A 22,482-nucleotide genomic window follows, 5' to 3' on the forward strand; every position below is an offset into this window, starting at 1 on the left:
ACAAACAAAGAATCCAAATAAATTTAAATAAAAATATAATAATGCTCAAAATAATATAGAGGTTAACTTTAAAATAAAACAAACAAAAACTAATACAGAAGTTTTTTCTTTTCTTTGGGATGTAGAGTTGTATCTCTTGTTGATTTAGGGATTACAACAACCTTGCATTCCATTTGACATACTATGATAGAGTACGTAATAAAGATTAATAATTAATCAAAGAAACAAAAAATTTCAAAAAATAAAAAGTTTTTATTTTTTAAAATAGTAACTCAATTTTTTATATCATAAAACTAAAGAATTTTATTTTATTTTGGAAAATAAGTAGTTATATTGATTAATTAAAAAATTAATTAATAATTTGATAGATGGATAAATAGATAGATAATCAAAATATAAGAGTTCAAATCTTAAGCTGTATTTTACTATTTTTTAATCCCCTTTTTCATAGTTTCTCTCATATATAATTTATTATTAACGCTCAGATATATTTTTCGCACTTCTTATATTTTTTGGGAACTAAATTTTACATTTTCATCTTTGATGGATATATTTGTTAGCGGAGTGGGAAAATGAAAAGTCAAAAAAATATGTCTTTATGCTGACAATCCACGTTAGCACTTATTTCAATGACAAATTTATCCTTCCGTGCCACGTAGGCCATTTTATTTAGGGTGACCGGCGGAAGTTAATGGCATGATATATTTGTCCCATTTTTTACACTTATAGGGACTAAATATTATATTTTCATCTTTCAGAAATGTATTTATCAACTATTTACATATTGAAAGATAACAGTGACTATTTATCCAATTTTTTTAAATTTTAACTATACACCGTGCACACTAAAAAAACAATTAAATGAAAAAACATACATGATCGCATTACAATGCACCTTCCCGAATTATATCCTCTCTCTCTATTCTTTGTTTGAAAAGTTGTGTTGCGGCACATGTGGTGTTGAGAGATAGGAAACATACTTAACAAATAAGTTATGGCGTTTAAATAGTCATAGGAGGCGCTTCCAATCTTCATCTTCCAAATACGACTTAAACTGGGAGGGCATATTCCAAATTGTCCAAATATAAGTTTAAATTTCATACTTACAAATGTAAGAGTTATAACTTTTTTTTTTATGAGAAAAATGAATACATCATCATTCAGTTATAATTTATCATCTATGATAAATTTATTAATTTTTATGATAATTATTTTAAAAGTATTTTATATTATCAATACATAACTATTAAATTTATCTTTTTATTTTAAAAAATTTAAGTAAATTGAGTTAAATTATTTGATCTTATCAAAATTAAGACAAATTTTAAGGCTCAAAAATCACTTCCAAATTATCTATTAACACAATCATCACATCACAATAAATATCAAATCAAATTTTACTTCTTGTAAGATATGAATTCATTTCTTACTAAATTAATCAAATTTTGTTGGTGTAAGAGTTATATTCAAATAATAATCAATACTATAATATAATATGAGATAAACTTAAAAGAAAACTTTTTTTATCACACAAAATTTTATTACGCTACTTATTTTATCAATTACTGAAACTTTAGACTAATTATTATTTATTAACAAATATCACTTCAAAATATTTATAGAAAAAACACCATATCATGTTTGATAAATGATAACACTTAATTTTAGGAGAATAATAACTTTCTTACTATATATAATTCTTTAAGAAATTTGACAAAAAAAGTAATTTTTTTTAAAATAAACCAAATGAACGTTTAGTTGTTATAGTTATATATATACTTTGTCAAATTAGAATTGAATGATGTGTCATACACTATAATTAATTTTATTGGTATGAGAATTTGTTTGTTAGAATGACACATTATATTACTAGGATAGACATATAATGTCTATGCTTACAACTAAGACTATACTAATGAGAATAATTCTAGTGATTAATTATTATTTTTTTCTAAAATATAATTTTTCTTCGTAACACATCAATAAAATAAGAATTAATACGAACCAAATAGGTATATAATGAAAAATAAAATTTCTCGAGTTATATTTGTTTACAATTTTGAGATGAAAAAACTATAAATATATAGATAAATAAAATGAACACAACAATAATCATTAAAAGTTGAATAAATATAATGTATAAAAATTAAAATGATATCATATTCTCTTAATGTTTTTATCGACAATCTTAATATTCTATAAAGTATCTCCTTCATTTTGAAATTGCTGTTATTTTAAAGGCTCAAATATCTTTTTTTCTTTTAATTTAAAATTTTTTCACATTCGTTTTTGTAATTTATTTATTTATTTTAGTTCTTACAAAATATATTTATTTTATTTTTTGTCTTTAAAGTATTTTATATAACATTATTTATATTGTTTAAAGTATTTTTTTGACAGTTCAAAGCATTTTAAAAATAAAAAATAAAACAAACACATCTTAAAAAGATTAAAATGAATAAAATATATAAGAACAAAAATGAAAAAAACATAAATTATATTAACGAAAAAAATATTTAATTTTATCTAAAAAGCTCAATTTTACTTAAAAACTTATGTTGCTTTAGCAGAAATTTAGGATCTGGTCAATTGTTTATCACTCGTATCCTACTTAATTATTGTATGTGTCTTCTATCATATTTCTCTTTTATTAACACTTCTATTCCTTTCTCTTTACCACCACTAATTAATTAATGGAAGTATTTTTAGTTATTATATAATGAAATTTTACATTAATTAAATGTTTCTTAAATTAAGTACACTAACCTTAAATAACACTCCTTTAAAAAACCCTCAAATAATAGTAATAATTTGAATTATTTCGATCAGATTAAGAAGATTTGTAAAAAATAGTTAATACTTAATATACAGTTTTTATATAAAAAATGACTAATATAATTTTTAAAGATACTATAAAAACCCTTAATATGAAGTAATTTGAAACTAAGGGCAGACTTTGGAAAAAACGTTTAACGTTTCATAAAAAAAAAATTAAGTGAAAAGCTTCTAGAATGTGACTTATCAAAAGAAATAAGGGAATAATATTAAATTAAAAATTGAATATATTTAAAATCATAAAAATATAAAATACATTTAAATTTTTTTTATATTATGAGTTGACAAATGACTTGAACCTATCTACCTATTTAACCTGGGTTTTTTTGTGTGTTGAACAAGATAATTAACCAGCTAATCCATTTTGATTCATCCCGCTTAACTTGTCAAGGAAATGAAATAAGACAAATCAACCTGTCAACTTTTTTTAAAGAAAAATTTAGAAAACAATCAATATTAATCTGTTTATTTTGACTTTGTACAACTGATTTAACATATTAGAAATACCATTTAAACTACTATTTTATTTATTTTGTCTTTGTAGACAGTGAACCACTATTTGATTGGTGAAGAAATATTTGTAAATGCCAGTAATGTAATATTTTATAATTTTTTACTAGTGTCATAATTTTATTAGAAATGTTTTTGTACGTATGTATTTTTAATTTTAGTTTTCATAATTTTTTCTTTTTCTTTTTATTTTTTAATAGTTTGGCTTGTGAGCTCAACTCACCTCTTTGTTGGAGGGGGGGGGGGGGGGGGGGGGGGGGGTTAACCTACTAACCCCCCCCCATTAAACAAAAAAGCTAGGCTGCTTGACCCATTTTATCATTGTAGTTCATTTAATAAATTTCTTCGAAGATATTTTTTAAAAAATTTCTATAATTCTTTTATTTATTTATTATAAAGAGAACAGGAGGGAGTAATACTTATTTTTCTACGCTTGCTTCATGCCTTTATATGTGTATTTTTTTTCCTTATCACATATCTCATTATATCTTTAAGACATATTTAGAATTTTTTTTAATATTATAAGTTTTTAATATATACTTCAATCAATTTTTTTTAAAGAAATCTCATGGGAGTAAATAAATGAAACCTAAATTCAAAAGCATAAAAAAGAAGTACCAAAGACACGTCATTTTTCCTTTCACAATTTTTTTATATTCAAGGATGGCCGAAGCCACCATTTCTTTCACTTTCACAATTAATCATTGTTCTATTATTCTCTTGCTTACGTTGTAATACTATGAGCTGTTCTTGACACACATATCAGCTAGAAATGGAAACATTATTCACTTTTTCGTTTTTCCTTCCCAACTTCAACCAACACATATACACACAAGCACCCAATATATCACAGCCTTTTCATTGCGTGGATTTGTTTTCGATCTTCACCTGCTCTTACTTAATCTCCATCCTCTCCCAATCTAGCAAATTCTCCACAAAACTTCCATTTTCTTAACTTAAATTTCTATAACTTAGTCCCCACACTCCTACCAAACCAAACACATGATCTATTATTCTTTTGATATTAACTTGTCTTTTCTCTATTCAATGCCCTTATTCAACCACTCAATTCCTAAGAAAATTTCCACACTCGTACACATGAAAAGAGAAGGTGAAAAAATAGAGGCAAGAAAATGACCACTTTATTGTATGTTGTAAAACAATATAAACAAATTCATCCAGCAACTCTTAGCTAACTGCTTCTAGCTAGCTCCTTTGGTTGGTCAAAGTTGAATAATGCAATTATTATTCAAGCAACTTTGTGCTCCTCATCAAGAAAACAGAGAAATTTTATTAGTTCCAGCACTATGCATTACACTCCACATTTTCTTTAGAATATGTTGGAAACAAAACCTTCACTTTCCATGACAACTTAATCAAAGCCTCAATTCTCTTCACAACCCATCAATGGATGGTCTTGTAAAGTCCCAAGCTCCTCATGAACGTTCCCTCATTGCTCTCTTCAAATCATCTCCTTCTTCTTCCTCCTTCTCTTCTTCTTCTTGGACCTCTGAAGTAGTCCTTCAGATTCAGACAGAGTCCAAGGTTCGGCGCGAATGTGGGCCTAACGATGTAGCAGACTTGAGATCGGAACAAACACTTTCTCACATAACAGAAAATGAAGAAATTCAAGGCGTGGGGTTCATCAATGGCATTGTTGGCCGCATCGGAATGGAGTGGAAGGATTTGGAGAAACGGTTCGACCAAGTGGCACGAACCGAAAGTGGCGCCGAACCGGCTGTGACATGGTCCGAATTTGGCTTCTGCATTGGTGAGAATAGCAAATTAAAGTCAACAGTACATTATCACTTTGTTTCACGACCACAAATACAATAATTCACAATGCATTAATGCATGATGCTCATTGAGACTTTGAGAAGTCCTTTTCGGTGTCTCTTGTGTTTATCATCTGGCACCGATCAATTAACACGAGAATAATAGCAAGCAGAGCAGTTAGCCACCTTAGCCATGTTCTTCGGATACGCTATAGTTCCGTAATATAAGACAACTTGTTTCACTTTTTAATTATTCTTCTTCCTACTTTTATTTAGTTCAATGATCAATGTTCAACACTTTATTTCTCCTTTTTAATTAATTCTCCATTAGTTTAATATCCTTTTTAATAATATCAAAAAACCAAATGCGTTATCTACACCTACCTGTTCTTAGTTTATTCTGATCTTATTATGCCAATTATTGTTTTAGTTTTTCACTTTCAATTATGTCCTATTTTATAGGGATGCAGTCATCACCAGAGTTTGCCAACGAATTACTCAGAGCACTGAGACGCGGCAAGGGTTGGAAATCCAATATCACCAAAACTGATTTGTACCATCTTTGGTTTCGGATGAAGGATAATTCTTTTAACTCAAGAATGCGAATATTCTTTGACATGTAAAAAAACAAAAAACTTTGCTAAACTCTCTTATGCACAATTCTGAAATCAATTAGTAATTTTTCCTTCACTTTACTTTAGGTGTAACAGAAACAAGGATGGAAGAGTTACCGAGACAGATATAAAGCAGGTTATTATTTATTTAATAAATGACTTTTAATCTATAGAGGAAGTAATTAACTTTACTAGGAGGCTGCTAAAAATTTTGCATGTGTTAATTGTCTTGTTCCGCATGTTGGTGTTGATTTTGGCCCTTCCGCAGACAAACTCTATAATTAATTCTTGGTGGTGTGCATATTACAAACCATCAATTATAATTGGCATATTTCTGTATTCAAGTGCTTGTAGTGATTTATGATTATTTTTGTACCTTTACACAGACAATTTTATTAACCGCTTCTACAAATAAGCTATCCGTGACACATGATGAAGCAGAGGACTATGCTTCTTTGATCATGGAATCTCTCGACAAGAAAAACAAAGGCTACATTGAGGTACCAATCTAGCCTCTTCAACCCGCCAATCCCATTACCAAATTAATGACCCTATTCCTATTCCATATTTTATTTTTATTAAACTAAATACAAAGATTCGTCTGCATATGTAGATATCTCAAATGGGGTCTCTATTCAAGGCAACAACAAGTCTATCAAATTCAAAGGCACACTTTCCAATGAAAAAAGTACCAGCAGCAGGTAGCAGCACACAGAATGTTCAGAACACTAGCGGTGACTTTTGTGAAGAACGAGAAGAACCAATGTCAAGGACCGAAGTGTTGTTCAGAACTTATTGGAGACGTGCTTGGATTGTTCTGGTTTGGTTGCTTGCATGTTTGGGGTTGTTTGTGTGGAAATTTGTTCAGTACCGCCACAGATCAGGGTTTGAAGTCATGGGGTATTGTCTTTCCACGGCTAAAGGTGCAGCTGAGACCTTAAAACTCAACATGGCTCTTGTTCTTCTTCCTGTTTGTAGAAACACAATCACGTGGCTCCGCAAGCACCGTCCGATCAACTCTGTTATTCCATTCAATGACAACATTAATTTCCACAAGGTTGGTTCTCTAATTTTTTTCCCCCTCATTTGCATTTAAGTTGTTTGTATTTCTGTAGTCATAAGGTAATTGTGAGAATTTTACATGTTAAACTTTCTTTGAATTTGGGCTAACTCATCTCCAAAATGTTTCTCCCTATTGGTGAAAGTTGTCAACTCTCTCACCTACATTATTTTGATGATATCATATCACTGTTGGGAGATCAATATCATTGAATATTATTATGTCAATGGTTATATAAGATGTCAAATTCACTAAATGTTACAATAAAATATATTTATTGTTACATGGATGCATGCATATGACCACCAATTACTTTTGATTTATCCTAAACAAATTTTGTATTCAAGTATTGGAAATCAGAGCAAAAAGAAGCATGTGCATGACCTTTCTGCATTCGTCCAAATTAAGGTCTTAAACTTTAGTCTACGAAGATATCAAAGTTATGACGATGACTCCGATTTTCCTTCTTCGATGCATATATCAAAGCACATTATACTAAGAAATCTAACTCACTTGGTTGAATATCATGCAAGAGTTGTTCTAAACCTCCTTGTTATGTTGAATTTCTATGAATAAAAAAACACATTGTAACATTGATATGAATTGTGATGTGGAGAAACAAAGATGTTTGATATTTAAGTTTTTGTGATGTTCACAGCTAATTGCAGGAGGAATAGTGGTGGGTGTGATACTGCACGGTGGGACGCACCTTGCGTGTGATTTCCCAAGAATAAGTGAGTCAGACAAATCAATATTCCGGCAAACAATTGCCTCGGGATTCGGGTACCACCGGCCAACGTACGCGCAAATTTTGGCGACGACGGAGGTGGCGAGTGGGATAGGCATGGTGGTGCTAATGGGCATTGCATTTGCACTGGCAACCAAGTGGCCACGGCGTCGGTCCCCGGTGCTGCCGGTGTCCCTCCGTCGTGTCACTGGTTACAACACCTTTTGGTACTCTCACCATTTGTTTGTCCTTGTCTATGCCCTGCTCATTATTCACTCCATGTTCTTGTTCCTAACCGACAAGTTGATGGAGAAAACGGTAACCCCTTTATTATGACTCTTTCCATCCTTATTCTATTTACTTTCTCGTGATTTTTGGCGTAATTTGGGCGCTTTACATTTATAATAGTGTTTTTCTATTAATAAATATTAATTATTAATTTTCTTAAGAGAATTAAACCACGACCTTTTTTTTTTCTTAATCACTCAATTAATTTTATATCTTCCCATGTGTAATAGGGCTGGTCTATGAAACTCTATTATCAAATTTTAGATGATGAAATGTGTTTTTTTTTTTTTTTTTTATAATCTAAAAACTATGCATGCATTGCCAGGTGTTTTATTGGAAAGACCAAGAGGGCCACGTATCTCTTTCTAGCATCTATTATGTGTAACCTTTTTTTCTCCTCTCTTGTCTTACCCAAAGAGAATAATAATCTAAAAGTGGCAATGGGAATGTGCCTGATTGAATTATTACCTCTTCTGAATTATTTAAAGTCCTTCCTACTAGTTTATTCCTGGTTGCCCATCATTGTGATTAAGATGGTAGCAAAAGTTGCTCTAAAGCTCTTTAATTTAAAAAATTACATAACAACTTTGATGTAGAATTTGAATTTAGATTTATTTTTCCATGTGCAGACATGGATGTACATTGCTTTTCCGGTTTTATTATACGCTGGGGAGAGGATCTTTCGAGCCATTAGATCTGGATCTTACGAAGTTGATATTCTGAAGGTAATTGATCAGCTTTCTCTATTTGTATAATCTATGGGTTTAAAGTTTCAGTTGATAAATTTTATGGTACAGCTCAAATATGAAATTTACCAATTTTTGTATTGTTTTTGTCAAGGATAACTATTACCTTATTCCCTCTTTTTTTTATATTATTTTTCATGTAGGCAAGTCTATATCCAGGAAAAGTATTGTACCTCAAAATGCAAAAACCAGAAGGTTTTAAGTTCCATAGTGGCATGTATATATTCATTCAGTGCCCCCAAATTTCGCCCTTTGAATGGTACCTTCTATTTCTTTCACGTGACAATTTCATTCAAGATTCATCATTGTGTCATTTTTATTTAATATTAATTCAGTTCATTCTTCCAGTTTTTATGCTGTCAGGTTGGTCAATCAAATATTGATATTCTATTTGAGTTTCTTTTGTCTAAATTTTCAGGCATCCATTTTCCTTGACTTCAGGGCCACAAGAAGACTACCTCAGTGTTCACATTAGAACACTCGGAGACTGGAGCTACCAAATATATGATCTATTCCAAGAGGTGAAAATAGCAAATGTTTTTCAGTGCAAATTTATGCGTCTTAAATTCTTCGGTCTCAAAATTGTTCCACAATCTACAGGCAGTGTTATCACGATCACAAGGGTGTCCAAAACTGTACATAGATGGCCCTTATGGTTCTGCTGCTCAAGACCATGTAAAGTATGACATTCTAGTACTAATTGGTCTTGGCATAGGAGCCACACCTTTCATTAGCATCCTTAAAGATGTAGTTAAAGGTGTCCAGACAACGCAAAATGATCATGTAAGTTTTTTAATTGTGTTTATTTATTCGAGTATTTTCTCAGTATGATAATGTTTTCACTAAAATTCAATGGCTCTGCTACTGTTGCTTTAAACCAATGCCACATTTGGGCATTCGAAATAGAGTGGTCTCAGACAATGCAGCTTAACAAAAGGTCCATTAAAAGCATATCTTTATTGGGTTACAAGAGAGCCAAACTCTTTTGATTGGTTTAGAGATGTCATGAAGGAAATCTCAATTTCAACCAAAAAGCAGGTATGCCTAACTACTATTTGTTTTGATCATGGCATTGGCATTATGCTCGCGGCAAAAACTATGCCAGCATAACTTATCTTTGATGCAATTTAAGATCTTCAAGCATTTTCTTACTGATCTAGTTTTCTGATAATCTCTAAGTCGGTTGTGGAGATGCACAATTTCCTGACAAGTGTACATCCAGAAGGAGATATTCGTTCAGCTTTGCTAAGTGTTATTCAGGCCTTGCATCTTGCCAAGAATGGCACTGACATAGTTTCCAGGACTCCAGTAAGTACATCTTCTCCTAAGTTTTGGTCAATATATGTAGCCAAAATATATAAATTACAAGCAAACTTTAAACTTATATCAAGTTTGGCATAACAAAGCAACATTCTTCAAATTGTCATTTCAAACCATGTAGTGATTAATTACTCCAACTTAAAGTCTTGGAAGAATCTTGACAAAGACACATCAACCAATTGATTTTTTATTTTTAAAAAAATGAATAATTTGTGTCAGATACACATCTTTTGATATTGCTTGATTAAAAGATACTTATCTATCGAAAATTTCAGATACACACACATTTTGCTCGACCAAATTGGTTCAACATATTTTCTAGATTGGCTCGCAAGCATGGAGGAGCTAAGATTGGTGAGAAAAATATCCCTCGTAATTCAGGATTTCTTTTCTCTGAAAATCCTTATCTCCCTATATGTATATAAGAAATAACAGGTTAAATGGTTTTCATAACTAAGAATGTCGGTTTTCTGGTACAGGGGTTTTCTATTGTGGACCATCTAAATTAGCAAGAGAATTGAAGAAGTTGTGCACCAAATTTTCCACCAAAACCACAACTAGATTTGTTTTCCACAAGGAAAATTACTAAACTTGTTTCTGAGGAACATATTTGTTGAAGCAATTCCTTAATTAGGAAAGCAGTTCAGAATCTTGGACAGTTTCCTTTTATTTTGCCAGAGAATCTGTAAATATATTTGGTGCTCTGGTGTCTCCGACATACCAACTTCGAAGAGGGTTCAGCAATTGAAAAATGAAAGAAAATACGTCAGCCTTCATTGTTCGTTGCAAGTTGAGTATCTATCCATGATATTTCGGTATTTCCTATACACCTCAAGTAGCAAATCACACTTTTAGGAGAAGTATAAACAATGAATAAATTTTACAAAAGTACGAGAGTGACTATTCTATTACAAACATACTGTAATTATCTGGTATTTACTTTAAATATTAATCTAGGTCCATTTTTTTTACTACAATTCTTGTATTACAATTCTCTCATATGTCAAGGCAGCAAACTTTATACACTGAGCTAAAGAACAAATCTTGTACAATTTAAAAGGGTATCCGTACAACATTTCAATGAACTGTGGATTTTGAATCTACGATTAGATAAAGAACAAATCTTGTACAATTTAAATGGTTATCTGTATAACATGTCAACAAACTGGATGTTAAATCTGCATTTAGCTAGTAACTAGCGACTAATAATACAATCAAACCATCAAACAGACTAATTTCTCAATCAGCGCAAATCCTTAAGAAAGGCAATTGTATCACTAAATAGAAGGAAACAACAAATTTTCAACAGATTCAAATTGGATGAAAAGAAAACTCAGGCTTGTGGTTCCATATTTCCATTCATAGAAACGAAAGCTGCCATTAGAACTAGAAATGAAAGCCGCCAGAGAAAAACAATCATCTCAACCTCAAAATGCATCATTCCAGAAATATTGAATCGCCAGAAAATGAAAGGAGGAGTTAAAACTAAATAATTATATATAATTACAATTAATAAAAATATGATTTTTTTCTTATAAAAAAATTAGAATCTGTACAAATATTTTTTTAAAAGAAAAATTGAGGGATGGGTTGGACTTATCATTAGTACCCCTCTCTAGATTCATCCCCGCATAGGGTGGGAACATAGAAAGAGTTAAAAATCGAACATTCTTTAATTTGCTATGCTGTACCCGTTTTCTTACTGTGTTGTTGCCTTTGCTAAAATTCAATTGCTCATCTGACTGACGAAATCATTAATGTGGCGCTTTAAATCGTGTACACCATTTTTTCATAAGTTCTTCAACGCTAGCATCCATGCGGGTACCAACACCACCCCACACAAGCATGTGCCCAACATCCTCAACCGATGACCCCGTAACCTCGTACACAACTTTAAACCCAAGTCTAGTGTAGAACCGAACCAACGGTGAAAAAAACAACTAATTTAGTTAACTCTTCTAGTCCCATGTCGAGAATAGTACCTTGTTTAACAAATTTGAGAAGGGCTTATATAGCTGGATAGGTCATTCTCGTTTGGATGTCTTTGCTGCATTATAAAATTTAATATGGTATCAGAACCATACCGTGGCTGCCCAAAGATAAATAAAAAGGTGTGAAGTTTTGGATAAGGTTGGTGAGAAGAGAACCTTGGAATGGTAAAGATCCGAATCATTGATGGACAATAGCTGCGCTGTTTTGCATCCGCTATCATAACCATGTCGAATTGCAACGGCTCCGATGAACAAGCCAAGGCCAAAGATTGATTTCTCCATGCCCAGTGTCTCTCTTTGTAGTTTGATTGAGTCCAAGTGAAGAATTTTGCCTCCTACCCAGAATCTTATGAACCCTTCGGCCTTTCCGAGCTCTTTGTCCGTTACCACGCTTCTTGCTGTGATTCTGAAAAAGGGTTCCAATGTTTTGAGCTCAAGGTCGAGTTTCTGCGCTCTTGATGAGTCTAGAATTTCGGACAAGGTTTCGTTGGTAGTAGCTTTTGCACTCGCGGGTGGGAATCTGGGTTTTTGAAGGGAGTGTGAGTTGAAGTGGGGTGAGATTGAAGTGAGAGGGTGTGAAATTGGAATATTTGCAGGAACAGGAAGTTGAGTTCTGGTCTGCAATGGGGGGTTTAAGGATAAAAATGCGTTGTGGCATAAATTCATCCCCGAGGGAGGCCAAAGGAGTGTCATGTAGCCAATGAAGAAGTCAATTAGAGATTTTTTTTTGTATAGAGGTTTCATTCAACTCATTTTACAGACAAGTAGAGACAACTGAATGGAGAAATACCAAGGGAAGACAAATAAATGTGGAGAACTGTAGATGATATTTATATTTTATTGAAACAAAAAATATTTAGTATTTTTAAAAACTTCATGCCAAACCTTGGAATGAAATTTATTTTGAAGAGGAAGTAATTACAGCTCAAGAGGATTTAATTTACTTCGAAAGATCTTGCTAATGAATAATTTCAAAGCATTTATACTTTATCCGTTTTTATGTAAATGGAATAGAGAGAGGAGGATTCAAGAATTTATTTTTGTTACTAAAATTTATCTTTAAATTTCAAAATACAAGTAAACAATGTTAGTCGAACAATCGGTGAGGGTGGTGCAAAGCATAAATCAAAGTGTACAATTGAAATAGATATTGAATAAGATGATAAAGAAAGAAAGAAAAAAGTGAAAAAACATCTTCCAACTATTTTTATTTTTAAAAAAAATTAACTTTAAAAAAATTTATAGATTTTAGATGAAAAAATGATTTCTTTTGTATCAACCTCATAGCTCATGTATCATTTAAGGGAGATAATTATATTTTAATCATATATATAAGAATAAGATTATTATAAAAAACAAAGGTATCTCATACGGTATTTAATATATTCATAGGTCTAGGAGATGAATTTAATACTATTAGTTAAATTTGGATAATTTTATATCATTTGATTTACATGTTTGATGGTAGATGGAAAATTAAATATCTAATAGTGTATTTTAGATAATTATAATATTAGTATGAAATATTTATTAACTCTTTTATGATTAATCTTTGTTGAAAGATTTGGGATGTCTTAATAAGGTCTCCTCTCCTAATTATATATTTTTTTATTAATAAGATTTTAACTTGAAATCTTACTTGAAAGCCTAAGCATAATCCCAATTAGACCAACAATTTATTGATTAATTATCATATATCTAGTAACCTACAATTATTTTGAAATAAAGAATGAAACTCTCAATTTATATTTTATATCATTAAGCGCATATGAATTGATTATCTCAAGGTTATTATCACTTAACTAATGACTTGAGTTCTAAGTTATGTGTATACAATATAGTTCAAATAATATTGTTTTCATTAAATGATACCTTATTTTTTGATTTATTTTTAAAATCCATTATCTGTTTTTAGTTTTAACTAAAAAAAACAGAATTCAATAAACATGCCGGTGCAAAAATTTTATCTCTTGAGAATTAGTAGTTCAACCTTACAGTTTTGTCACAGTTGGAAAATACTATGAGTTCAAAAAAGTATTAAATATATATATTTTTTGAATTGGTCATACCTAGACTCGTGAACTAAAAATTTCAAATTATTTATCAATGAATTTATCAGTATAAAATGCAGGTTAAATCAACTTATTTTAAACAAGAGAGAAAATATTTTCTTTTTAAAATCACATTTGATATTACTTAGAAAAAATAAAATTAGAGTATAAAATACATTATTATTTGTTTCTTATAAAAAAGAGATTACTTTTTAATTTGTTGAGATTTTTTTAATAAAAATTTAGAGATTATTTTTAAAAACTTAATCTAATTTTGAACATACAAAAGGTCAACCGATCAAAAAGTAGAAAATTAAAACGAGTTCATCACCACTTTAGTCTCCAAAGTTGTAATGGTTAGCTAAATTATTCCCTAAAACTAATAAAACAACAAAAGAAATATTTGAAACTGCACTTTTAATCTCCGGAGTCTATGTTTATATTTGTATGGAAAAAAAATTAAAATTTAAGATAATATTTTTTTATTAAATTATACAAATACACTAATGATATATATAAAATATTCTATACCGACTTTGGCGGTTGCAAATGAGAAAAAGGATTATTTTAACATTTTATTAATTTGAATAATTATTAAAATTTCAGAAAATAAATCGGTAAATTACTTAATTAAAATTTATCTTTAATTTTTAAAAATAATCAATTATCCATTGTAATAATATGAAGAAAAAAATTAAAATACACCCGCCCATATTTTAACTATTATTTTTATTTCACGCACTTCCCATAATAACAAGGATTTGGAGTTTTACCAGAAGACGCAAACCCGGAGCCCTAACCTTGGGCACAGGTAACCAACAATGGCGGCGGCGGCGGCGGCAAAGCGTTGCCACTACGAAGTCCTCGGCCTCCCCCGCGACTGCGCCCCCGACGAGATCCGCTCCGCCTACCGCCGCCTCGCCCTGCAGCGCCACCCCGACAAGCTCGTGAAATCGGGTATCTCCCAAGAAGAAGCCACCGCGCAGTTCCAGGAACTCCAGCACGCCTACGAAGTCCTCTCCGACCCCAAGGAACGCGCCTGGTACGACTCCCACCGCTCCCAAATCCTCTTCTCCGACCCCAACACCGTCTCCAACTCCTTCGTCCCCGACCTCTTCTCCTTCTTCTCCAACACCGTCTATTCCGGCTACTCCGACACCGCAAAGGGATTCTACAAGGTCTATTCCGATGTATTCGATAAAATCCACGCCAACGAGATCAATTTCGCGCGTAAATTGGGGCTTGGTGTTGATGCGGTTAGACAGGCGCCTGTTATGGGGAACTTGGACAGCCCCTACGCGCAGGTTACCGCGTTTTATAGTTATTGGTTAGGGTTTTGTACTGTGATGGATTTTTGCTGGGTGGATGAGTACGATGTTATGGCGGGGCCGAACCGGAAGTCGCGGCGGCTTATGGAGGAAGAGAATAATAAGGCGAGGAGGAAGGCGAGGAGGGAGTATAATGATACTGTGAGGAGGTTGGGGGATTTTGTGAAGAAGAGGGATAAGAGGGTGATTGATATGAAGGTGAAGAGGAGTGTCGAGGAGGAGAGGAAGAAGGAGGATGAAAGGGAGAGGAGGAGGAGGTTGGAGAAGGAGAGGAAGGAGAGGGCTATGGCGTATGAGGAGCCGGAGTGGGCTAAGGTTGAGGAGGATGAGGAGGAGGTGGTTGAGGAGGTGGAGGAGAGGGAGAATGAGAAGGAGTTTTATTGTGTGCTGTGTAAGAAGAAGTTTAAGAGTGAGAAGCAGTGGAAGAACCATGAGCAGTCCAAGAAGCATAAGGAGAGGGTTGCCGAGTTCAGGGATTCGATTGGTGATGAGGAGGATTTGGAAGAAGAAGAAGAAGAAGAAGGAAAGGAGGGTTTGGAAAGTGAGGAGGATCAGGTTGGGGTGAATGATGAGATTGATAATGGGATTGGTGATTTGGAGGCAAGGATTAGGGATGGTGTTAATGTTGAAGAGGGGGAGACTAGGAATGGGATTGAACTGAATGATGGTGATGAGTTTTTTGATGCCTCACGTGTGAAGGAAGGGGAAGAGGCTAATGTGAAGGTTAATTTTCGTTATGATGGCAATGATGAAGATGATGAAAATGGTGTTCTTGAAGCAATGGTGGCTGGGCACAAGAACAGAAAACCACGGGCTTCAGCACACAAACCCAAGGCTTCAGTAGCCCCGTCGCCAATTGAAAATGAGAATGATGAGCTTGGCTCTAAGGAATATAACAACCGGAAGGGCGCAAGAAAGAAACGTGGAGCCAAGAAAGAGAAGGGTCGGAAAAATTGGGAAGAATCTCAGGGGGCTGCTTCCAGTGGGGATTATGAGAATATAAACAGTAATGGAAATGATAATTCTCATGCAGAGGAGTCCTGTTCCCAACATTTTGTGGAAAATGAGGATAATGGTATAGAGAATGAGCAGGTTGGTAGAGATGACAAGATTTCTAATCAACCGGCTGATAAAAAAGGTAGAGATAAGAATATTTCTCATCAACCGGCTGATACAAAAGGAGCTGGCAAGGACACAAAAACTAAAGCAAAAGTTTCATCCAAAGGAAGAAAAGGAAAGGTAAGAACTTCTGAGTAAACCTGTTCTCCTTGACTCGTGAGATATATGTAGCTGTTACTGCTGTCTTATAATATCTTGTGTTTTAGTAGTTTCCTGAACTAGAAACCCGCATTTTTCTTCCAATAGTTTTACTTTTTTAGGGTCGCATTCGGTAGATAGGTTAAATTGGGACAAAACATATGAGATCTGTCTTATGTTTAGTGCATTTTAAAAGTAGAATGAAACCTGAAGTGATGTTTAAATTGTGGTAATGCGGTATGGTATATATTAGCGGGTAGTTACACTAATGTAGTGTTTGGTTGGTGGAAAATGGAGCAGAGGAGGCTAAATTCCCTCACTCAATTTTGGCTCCTCTGAAAATTGAGGAGACTTTGATGGGAGAGGAACTTTCACATTGATTAGACTAAATCATCTATAATTTAATTGTTTATTTGACTATTCAGATTATATAATACTCTTTTTGTCTCAAAATAAGGATCATTTTAGGTTGTTTTACATATTACATAGACTTAGAAAAACTAATAAATAGATGAAAGAAAATAATAATTTTGCAAAACTGACTTTATTATTAATATTACATTGAAAAACTAAAGTGACACTTATTAGAGGCATTAGTGGAAAATGAACAATTAATATTACATTGAAATGGTAACATGGCACTTATTTTGGGATAGTATTTTTTTGTTGCAAATGCCACACTTATTTTGGGACAGAGGAAGTAATAAATTTGTTTTGAGTTTAATGGCTATGCATTTACACTATGGGTGCATGACATATTTTCTCTACGCGACCATTTTGTTCTGACCACTTGACGAGTGATACCTGGAAGTATTTAGTTGGTTGAGATGACAATCCTTGCTTGTTCAGCTTTCCTATGTTTATTCTCTGTTGTAGTTTTTTTGTAGGGTTACTTCCAGTAGTTGCTATTTAGGCTGTAGCCAGGATAATATTGATTATGTTTTCTGGCCGTGCCTCACAATTAAGCTGGTTTTTGTGCTCTGCAATCTGATCCAGATTTTGTTTCTTTAATAAGGTGACATCAAAGAATGTTGGCAATATTTGTGAGGCGTGTGGAGAGGAGTTTGATTCAAGGTAATTTATGCCTCTTGTTTATCAAATTTTATATTGTTCTAATGGTAAATCTTTTTGTTATCAGACTAAACTATTACATAACTTCGTTTGATTTGATACACAGGAATAAATTACATAAACATCTTGGCGATTCTGGGCATGCGACAATAAAAGGTCGATAAAGGAAACTACAGTTGGAATTATTCAATTCAAGCGTTCCCCCGAGTCTTGTTCCAGTTCCAGATATTGGCCTCTGCTCCAATTATTGGTCCATTCTTTAATTCTTAAAATATATTGTTAAAGTCATTTTCAAGTGATCCTTAGGCAGAAAGCATTCTGTTATTTATGCCACAGTTTAGAAAGATATGGATACAGGATCTGCACAAATTTGACGGGATCCCTTTGTATGTCTAGATATTTTTCAATTTTAGCTCCCAAACAAACAAACAAAAGTGTTTAAAAGAAGTACTATGATGATTTAGTAATAGAGATTGAATGATTCTAAATTTTCTTTTTAATACTTTAAGATATTGGGTTCGATTGTTTAAATTTATTTGTTAAAAAAGGCTTGTTTTTATGAATAAAATAAGCAGTTTTAAACCATTTTTAGTATGTCTAAATTGTTTGTTTTAAAAAAGCAGATTTTTTTTAAGAAGCAAATTTTACTTGCTTCCTGAAAAACAACTCAGTTTTTTTTATTTATAAAAAAGCACTTTCTTTTTTTAATTTAAACATGGCCGATTGGATGTGTTTGATTGTTCTAATATGCACCAATATGTCAAGGGTGCATCGATGCACCTAGCATTTGTTTGTTTAATCTTTTCTTTTCAAATAAATAAAAAAATGATTTTTTTTTTGAGTTAGAATTAGTTTATGTTTTAGCTAAATTTAGTTTTTAAAGAAGTTAAAAAAAAATTCTCTCATTATAATTAGTTCATGTATAAATTAAAAGTAGTTTATGGAAGATTTTTATTTTTATGAGTATTTATTGAGAAGTTTATTTGAATAGAGTGTGATTGTAATTACTAAGGAGAGTCATTATTCTCACGCGAACAAAATGCTTTCATACAATAATTATTTTCTCCTAGGTTAGCAAGACCCGGAAACTATTTAATTCAAACATCCTGATCCTAATGTTATAAGTGAAATGTAGTGCGATTACAGTGCTGGTCGAATTGAAAATAAACTGCTAATGGGAAAAAGTTGAATAATGGATCGGTGAAAGGTACAAATGGTCAAGGTTCCAGGTTGGGATTGGCATGGTGTCACCTTTGACTTCTTTAATGGAAAAAACTCCACTTGGGATCGAGCAGTGTTGAATAATAGTCTTTTGCTTTTTCAACTTTCATCTTTTCCCGCTTCTTCCTTTCAACATCAATTCTCCTTCCAGCACTTAGTTTCCCAATCTTGTCTTTTTCCAGGTTTCTCCTTCATCAAAGTCCCATCTTCTACTTGCACGACGGAGCCGCTGCGATCCAGCTTCTACAGTTTTTGGGCTCGGTTCTCCGGTGTTTTTGTTTTTTCTTTTCATCACAAACCTTTTCGCCATTTCAGCCAGGTTCATTGCCATGTTCCCTGCAAAAAAACAAAAAAAAAAACAGCAAATCAGAATCGATAGATAGGTTCAAATTTAAAGTCTATCAAATTTAGGGTGTATTTGGGATAACTACGAAAATTAGGTTATTTCAGTAATTGTTATAATAAATTGTAATCAAAATTAATTCTTGAAAGGGTAAGTTTGGTGGAAAATGGTTTGAAAATAATTAATTTCCTTTGGATGCAACAAAAAATTAAATTTTACATAATAAAAAGAGTATAAAAAAATATTTGTTGAAAAATAATCATCAAGCTACAAATTTTTAGATTCATGAAAAAACTTCTTTTTTTTAGAAAAAAAGTTTTCAATAAATTTCAGTTGATTCCCGAACATCTAGCTTATTTTTATAAATAGCTTTTTCCTCTATAAAAACAACTGAAATTTAGGATTATAATTTTTCCCAAACATTATGGTTTGGATTCCAATTTCAGTATGTTCTTGTACATCTATTTTTCCTACTTCGGATAGTTTACCGTTGTATGGTTGATTGTCGATTAGTATGAAATTCAATTATGACATTTATTTTGAGATTGGGTACATCAAAATATACTCAACTGAATTCTCATGCAATCTTCCATGGGTCGGTATATCGCCAATTATCTTAGCCTCTTCGTTTTTCGGCTTGAGGCTGAAGAATTATGTATCCACCTAGTTGAATCACCCAATATCTCGGTTTGAGACTTCATATTGGTCTCCCTAATTTCTTCCACTGTCTTGAATTGGGTCAAGAGCCTTTTCCTCTAGTCATTTCAATCATTCACTTTGTGAATGAAAGCTGATAGATGTGGTAGAAGTTGAATAATTTCAATCTGAACTTTTGCCAAACTTTTCTGCAAGAGAGCCCGCGAATATCTCGGTTTGAGACTTCATATTGGTCTCCCCAATTTCTTCCACTATCTTGAATTAGGTTAAGAGCCTTTTCCTCTAGTCATTTTAATCATTCTCTTTGTAAATGATAGTTGTTAGATGTGGTAGAAGTTGAACAATCTCATTCTGAATTTTTGCCAAACTTTTCTGCAAGAGTCCAGCAAGCGAAAATATCAGTCTGAGACTTCATATTGGTTTCCCTATTTTCTTCCACTATCTTGAATTGGGTCATCACAATCGTTCACTTTGTGAACGGTAGCCGTTAATTGTGGTAGAAGTTGAGCAATCTCATTTTGAATTTTTGCCAAACTTTTCTGCAAGAGAGTCCTACAAGTGAAAATATTGATTTGATACTTCATATTGGTCTCCCTAATTTCTTCCACTGTCTTGAATTGGGTCAAGAGATTTGCCTTTTCGGCCTTTAATTTGGTTAAGCACTCTAACTCCTTCTCACTTTGCTCCTTACACTTTAAATTTGCCTCATACTGTGATTCCAAATCTCTGAAGAGAAGAGTAATTCGGCCATAAATGGTTTTTTCATCCTCAAAGACCACCTGGTTGTCAGTCGCATAAGCCATCTTGAGCAACGACGTCTGGAAGGAGTTCACATGTTTTGGATCTTCAAGCAAGTTGAATGATAGTCATGGTTGCACATAGGTCTTATGCTTGGCCAAAAGAGAGTTATCTTTAGGGCCTTGAGGGATAGTTTGGGAAGACTTGAAGTAGTTAGTGAGGACCTCCTTAGGTATTGGTGGGGAATTGATGGTTCACATGAGTGGTTGCAAGACTAGCTGCTTGCCTAGAAGTAGCAATATTCTCTGGTTCAATCATTGATCTTGGTGGCTTGAATAAAAAAGACTTCTAACTCTCTTTTTCTTCTTCTCAACCTGTAAAACATAATAGGCATTATCAAATGACTAATTCTTAAAATGGAAGAAGTAAATACAAATGGACAACCTGTCCAAAGGCTTCTAAGTTACTCCTTTATCATTTGGTGACCGCCTTAGAAGTAGGAATCGCCAATGTAATAGGAAGATGAGTGATCTAGAGACAAATTTTCTTAGTGTCCCTATAGAAATCCCAGTTGGGGATTTTTCCATAGGCTACACATCAATTAATGAAATTGTCATTATAACAACTAAATGAGGCAAAAAAGGGGCAATTATGTTAGCATTAAAAATGAATGATTTTGCTATTTTTCAAACAACTGGGTCGGGCCAATTATAAGTGGGCCTGCAGTAGGCAAAAAGTGGGATGTGGCAGCAGTCTGAGACATTATCAAATCGACATTACAACTGACCATGATCTCTTATGATTTCCATAGAGTGTGTAGTGAGTGGTTATTCCTAAGAAAAAGAATTAATGTCAAATCAAGCTCCTTGACCAAATCAATCAAATTTAACTTTTTCCAATAATTTCTTTCCTTTATTAACAACTTTCCTCTACCACATTTCCCCTGGTGTAGCTTAGCATATCCAACATTAGTTACATGATTAGCAAAAAAATTTTTGGAGTTGATTGGAACATAATCAAGAAACAAATTCACTTCCTCAAATCAATCGCCTAAAAGGGAATTGCATAATTTCTTGTTAGTAGTGTTGTTAGCAAAGAGCCCGAAATTCACCATATACATATGGTAGATGGCATAGAGGCAAATGGCAGAAAGACAACGAATATAAATACTAAAAAATAGTGTACATATGAAACAGTAAATATAATAAAAAACTAAAAAATGAAAACAAAGAAAAAGAAAGCATAAAAAGAGGAAGAAAGCAGAAAAAATATCAAAACACAACATCTAAATCATAAAACAACTTTTTTTATATAAAAAAATAGAGCAAAAGAAAGAAGAAGAGATGTTGGTTAATGGTTACAATATTAAAAAGAATAATCAAATAAAACAAAAAAAATTGAAGAATTTAACAAATATTTTTTACAACAAAAAAACTAATTGAAAAAACAAAGAAAATGGTACTCAACATAGATGGCAATAATCAGAATCAGAAATTATCGCGGGTGAATATCTTCATCGATGCAAAAGTTGAAATTGGTGCATAAGTCATTGCAGGAAAAGGTTCATGTAGGTTTCTACAACAACAAATGGACACCATTGTGGGTAATTTTAGGTTTAAAAAACGCCTTTTTCGTCATTGGGCGTCAAGCTACAATGGACGTCATGTTTCTGACGTCCGCCATGACACCACCATATGTAACCTATAATGTCACCGCCATATTATGGCGATGAACCGAAAATGATTGTCCGTGAACATCTTCATGATGCAGAAGTTGGCATTGATGAATAAGTCGTCGCAAGGAGAGGTTTTTGTAGGTTTCTACAGCAGCAACAAATGCACACAAGACAGAGAAATTGAAAGCTACTCATTGTGGGTAATTTTAGGTTAAAAAAAATACCTTTTTAGTTGAAAACTTCTCATTGTGGGTAATTTTAGGGTTTAAAACCCT

At 32.8% G+C, this 22,482-nt stretch overlaps 3 protein-coding genes across 5 annotated transcripts; 2 read left to right on the forward strand and 1 right to left on the reverse strand.

Annotated features, from left to right (window-relative positions):
• The first annotated feature begins 4,173 nt into the window (after positions 1 to 4,173).
• LOC100777461 (respiratory burst oxidase homolog protein A) lies at positions 4,174 to 10,852 on the forward strand. 2 transcript variants are annotated; one of them, XM_006579442.4, is made up of 14 exons: positions 4,239 to 5,116; positions 5,583 to 5,739; positions 5,822 to 5,870; positions 6,121 to 6,234; positions 6,348 to 6,791; positions 7,453 to 7,839; positions 8,439 to 8,534; positions 8,699 to 8,814; positions 8,974 to 9,076; positions 9,156 to 9,338; positions 9,462 to 9,593; positions 9,735 to 9,863; positions 10,151 to 10,229; positions 10,355 to 10,852. In XM_006579442.4, exons 1-14 carry the CDS (start codon positions 4,753 to 4,755, stop codon positions 10,462 to 10,464), a joined length of 2,463 nt encoding a protein of 820 aa, XP_006579505.1. In that variant the 5' UTR covers positions 4,239 to 4,752; the 3' UTR covers positions 10,465 to 10,852. The 2 variants fall into 2 exon arrangements, with proteins under 2 accessions (XP_006579507.1, XP_006579505.1); XM_006579444.4 differs by lacking the exons at positions 10,151 to 10,229; positions 10,355 to 10,852 and having other exon boundaries at positions 4,174 to 5,116; positions 9,473 to 9,593.
• A 722-nt stretch (positions 10,853 to 11,574) lies between these two features.
• LOC102667604 (uncharacterized) lies at positions 11,575 to 12,733 on the reverse strand. Its single transcript, XM_006579445.4, has 2 exons — positions 12,023 to 12,733; positions 11,575 to 11,922 (listed from the first exon to the last, which is right to left on the reverse strand). The coding sequence occupies exons 1-2, from the start codon at positions 12,608 to 12,610 to the stop codon at positions 11,863 to 11,865; spliced, it is 648 nt and encodes a 215-aa protein (XP_006579508.1). The 5' UTR covers positions 12,611 to 12,733; the 3' UTR covers positions 11,575 to 11,862.
• Positions 12,734 to 14,653: 1,920 nt separating this feature from the next.
• Positions 14,654 to 18,061, forward strand: LOC100788305 (DNAJ protein JJJ1 homolog). 2 transcript variants are annotated; one of them, XM_003524584.4, is made up of 3 exons: positions 14,655 to 16,484; positions 17,518 to 17,576; positions 17,680 to 18,061. In XM_003524584.4, the coding sequence occupies exons 1-3, from the start codon at positions 14,739 to 14,741 to the stop codon at positions 17,735 to 17,737; spliced, it is 1,863 nt and encodes a 620-aa protein (XP_003524632.1). In that variant the 5' UTR covers positions 14,655 to 14,738; the 3' UTR covers positions 17,738 to 18,061. The 2 variants fall into 2 exon arrangements, with proteins under 2 accessions (XP_014630906.1, XP_003524632.1); XM_014775420.3 differs by lacking the exon at positions 17,680 to 18,061 and having other exon boundaries at positions 14,654 to 16,484; positions 17,499 to 17,577.
• Positions 18,062 to 22,482: the final 4,421 nt, after the last annotated feature.

The sequence above is a fragment of the Glycine max genome, chromosome 5 (genome assembly GCF_000004515.6).
Source record: "Glycine max cultivar Williams 82 chromosome 5, Glycine_max_v4.0, whole genome shotgun sequence".
Taxonomy (NCBI): domain Eukaryota; kingdom Viridiplantae; phylum Streptophyta; class Magnoliopsida; order Fabales; family Fabaceae; genus Glycine; species Glycine max.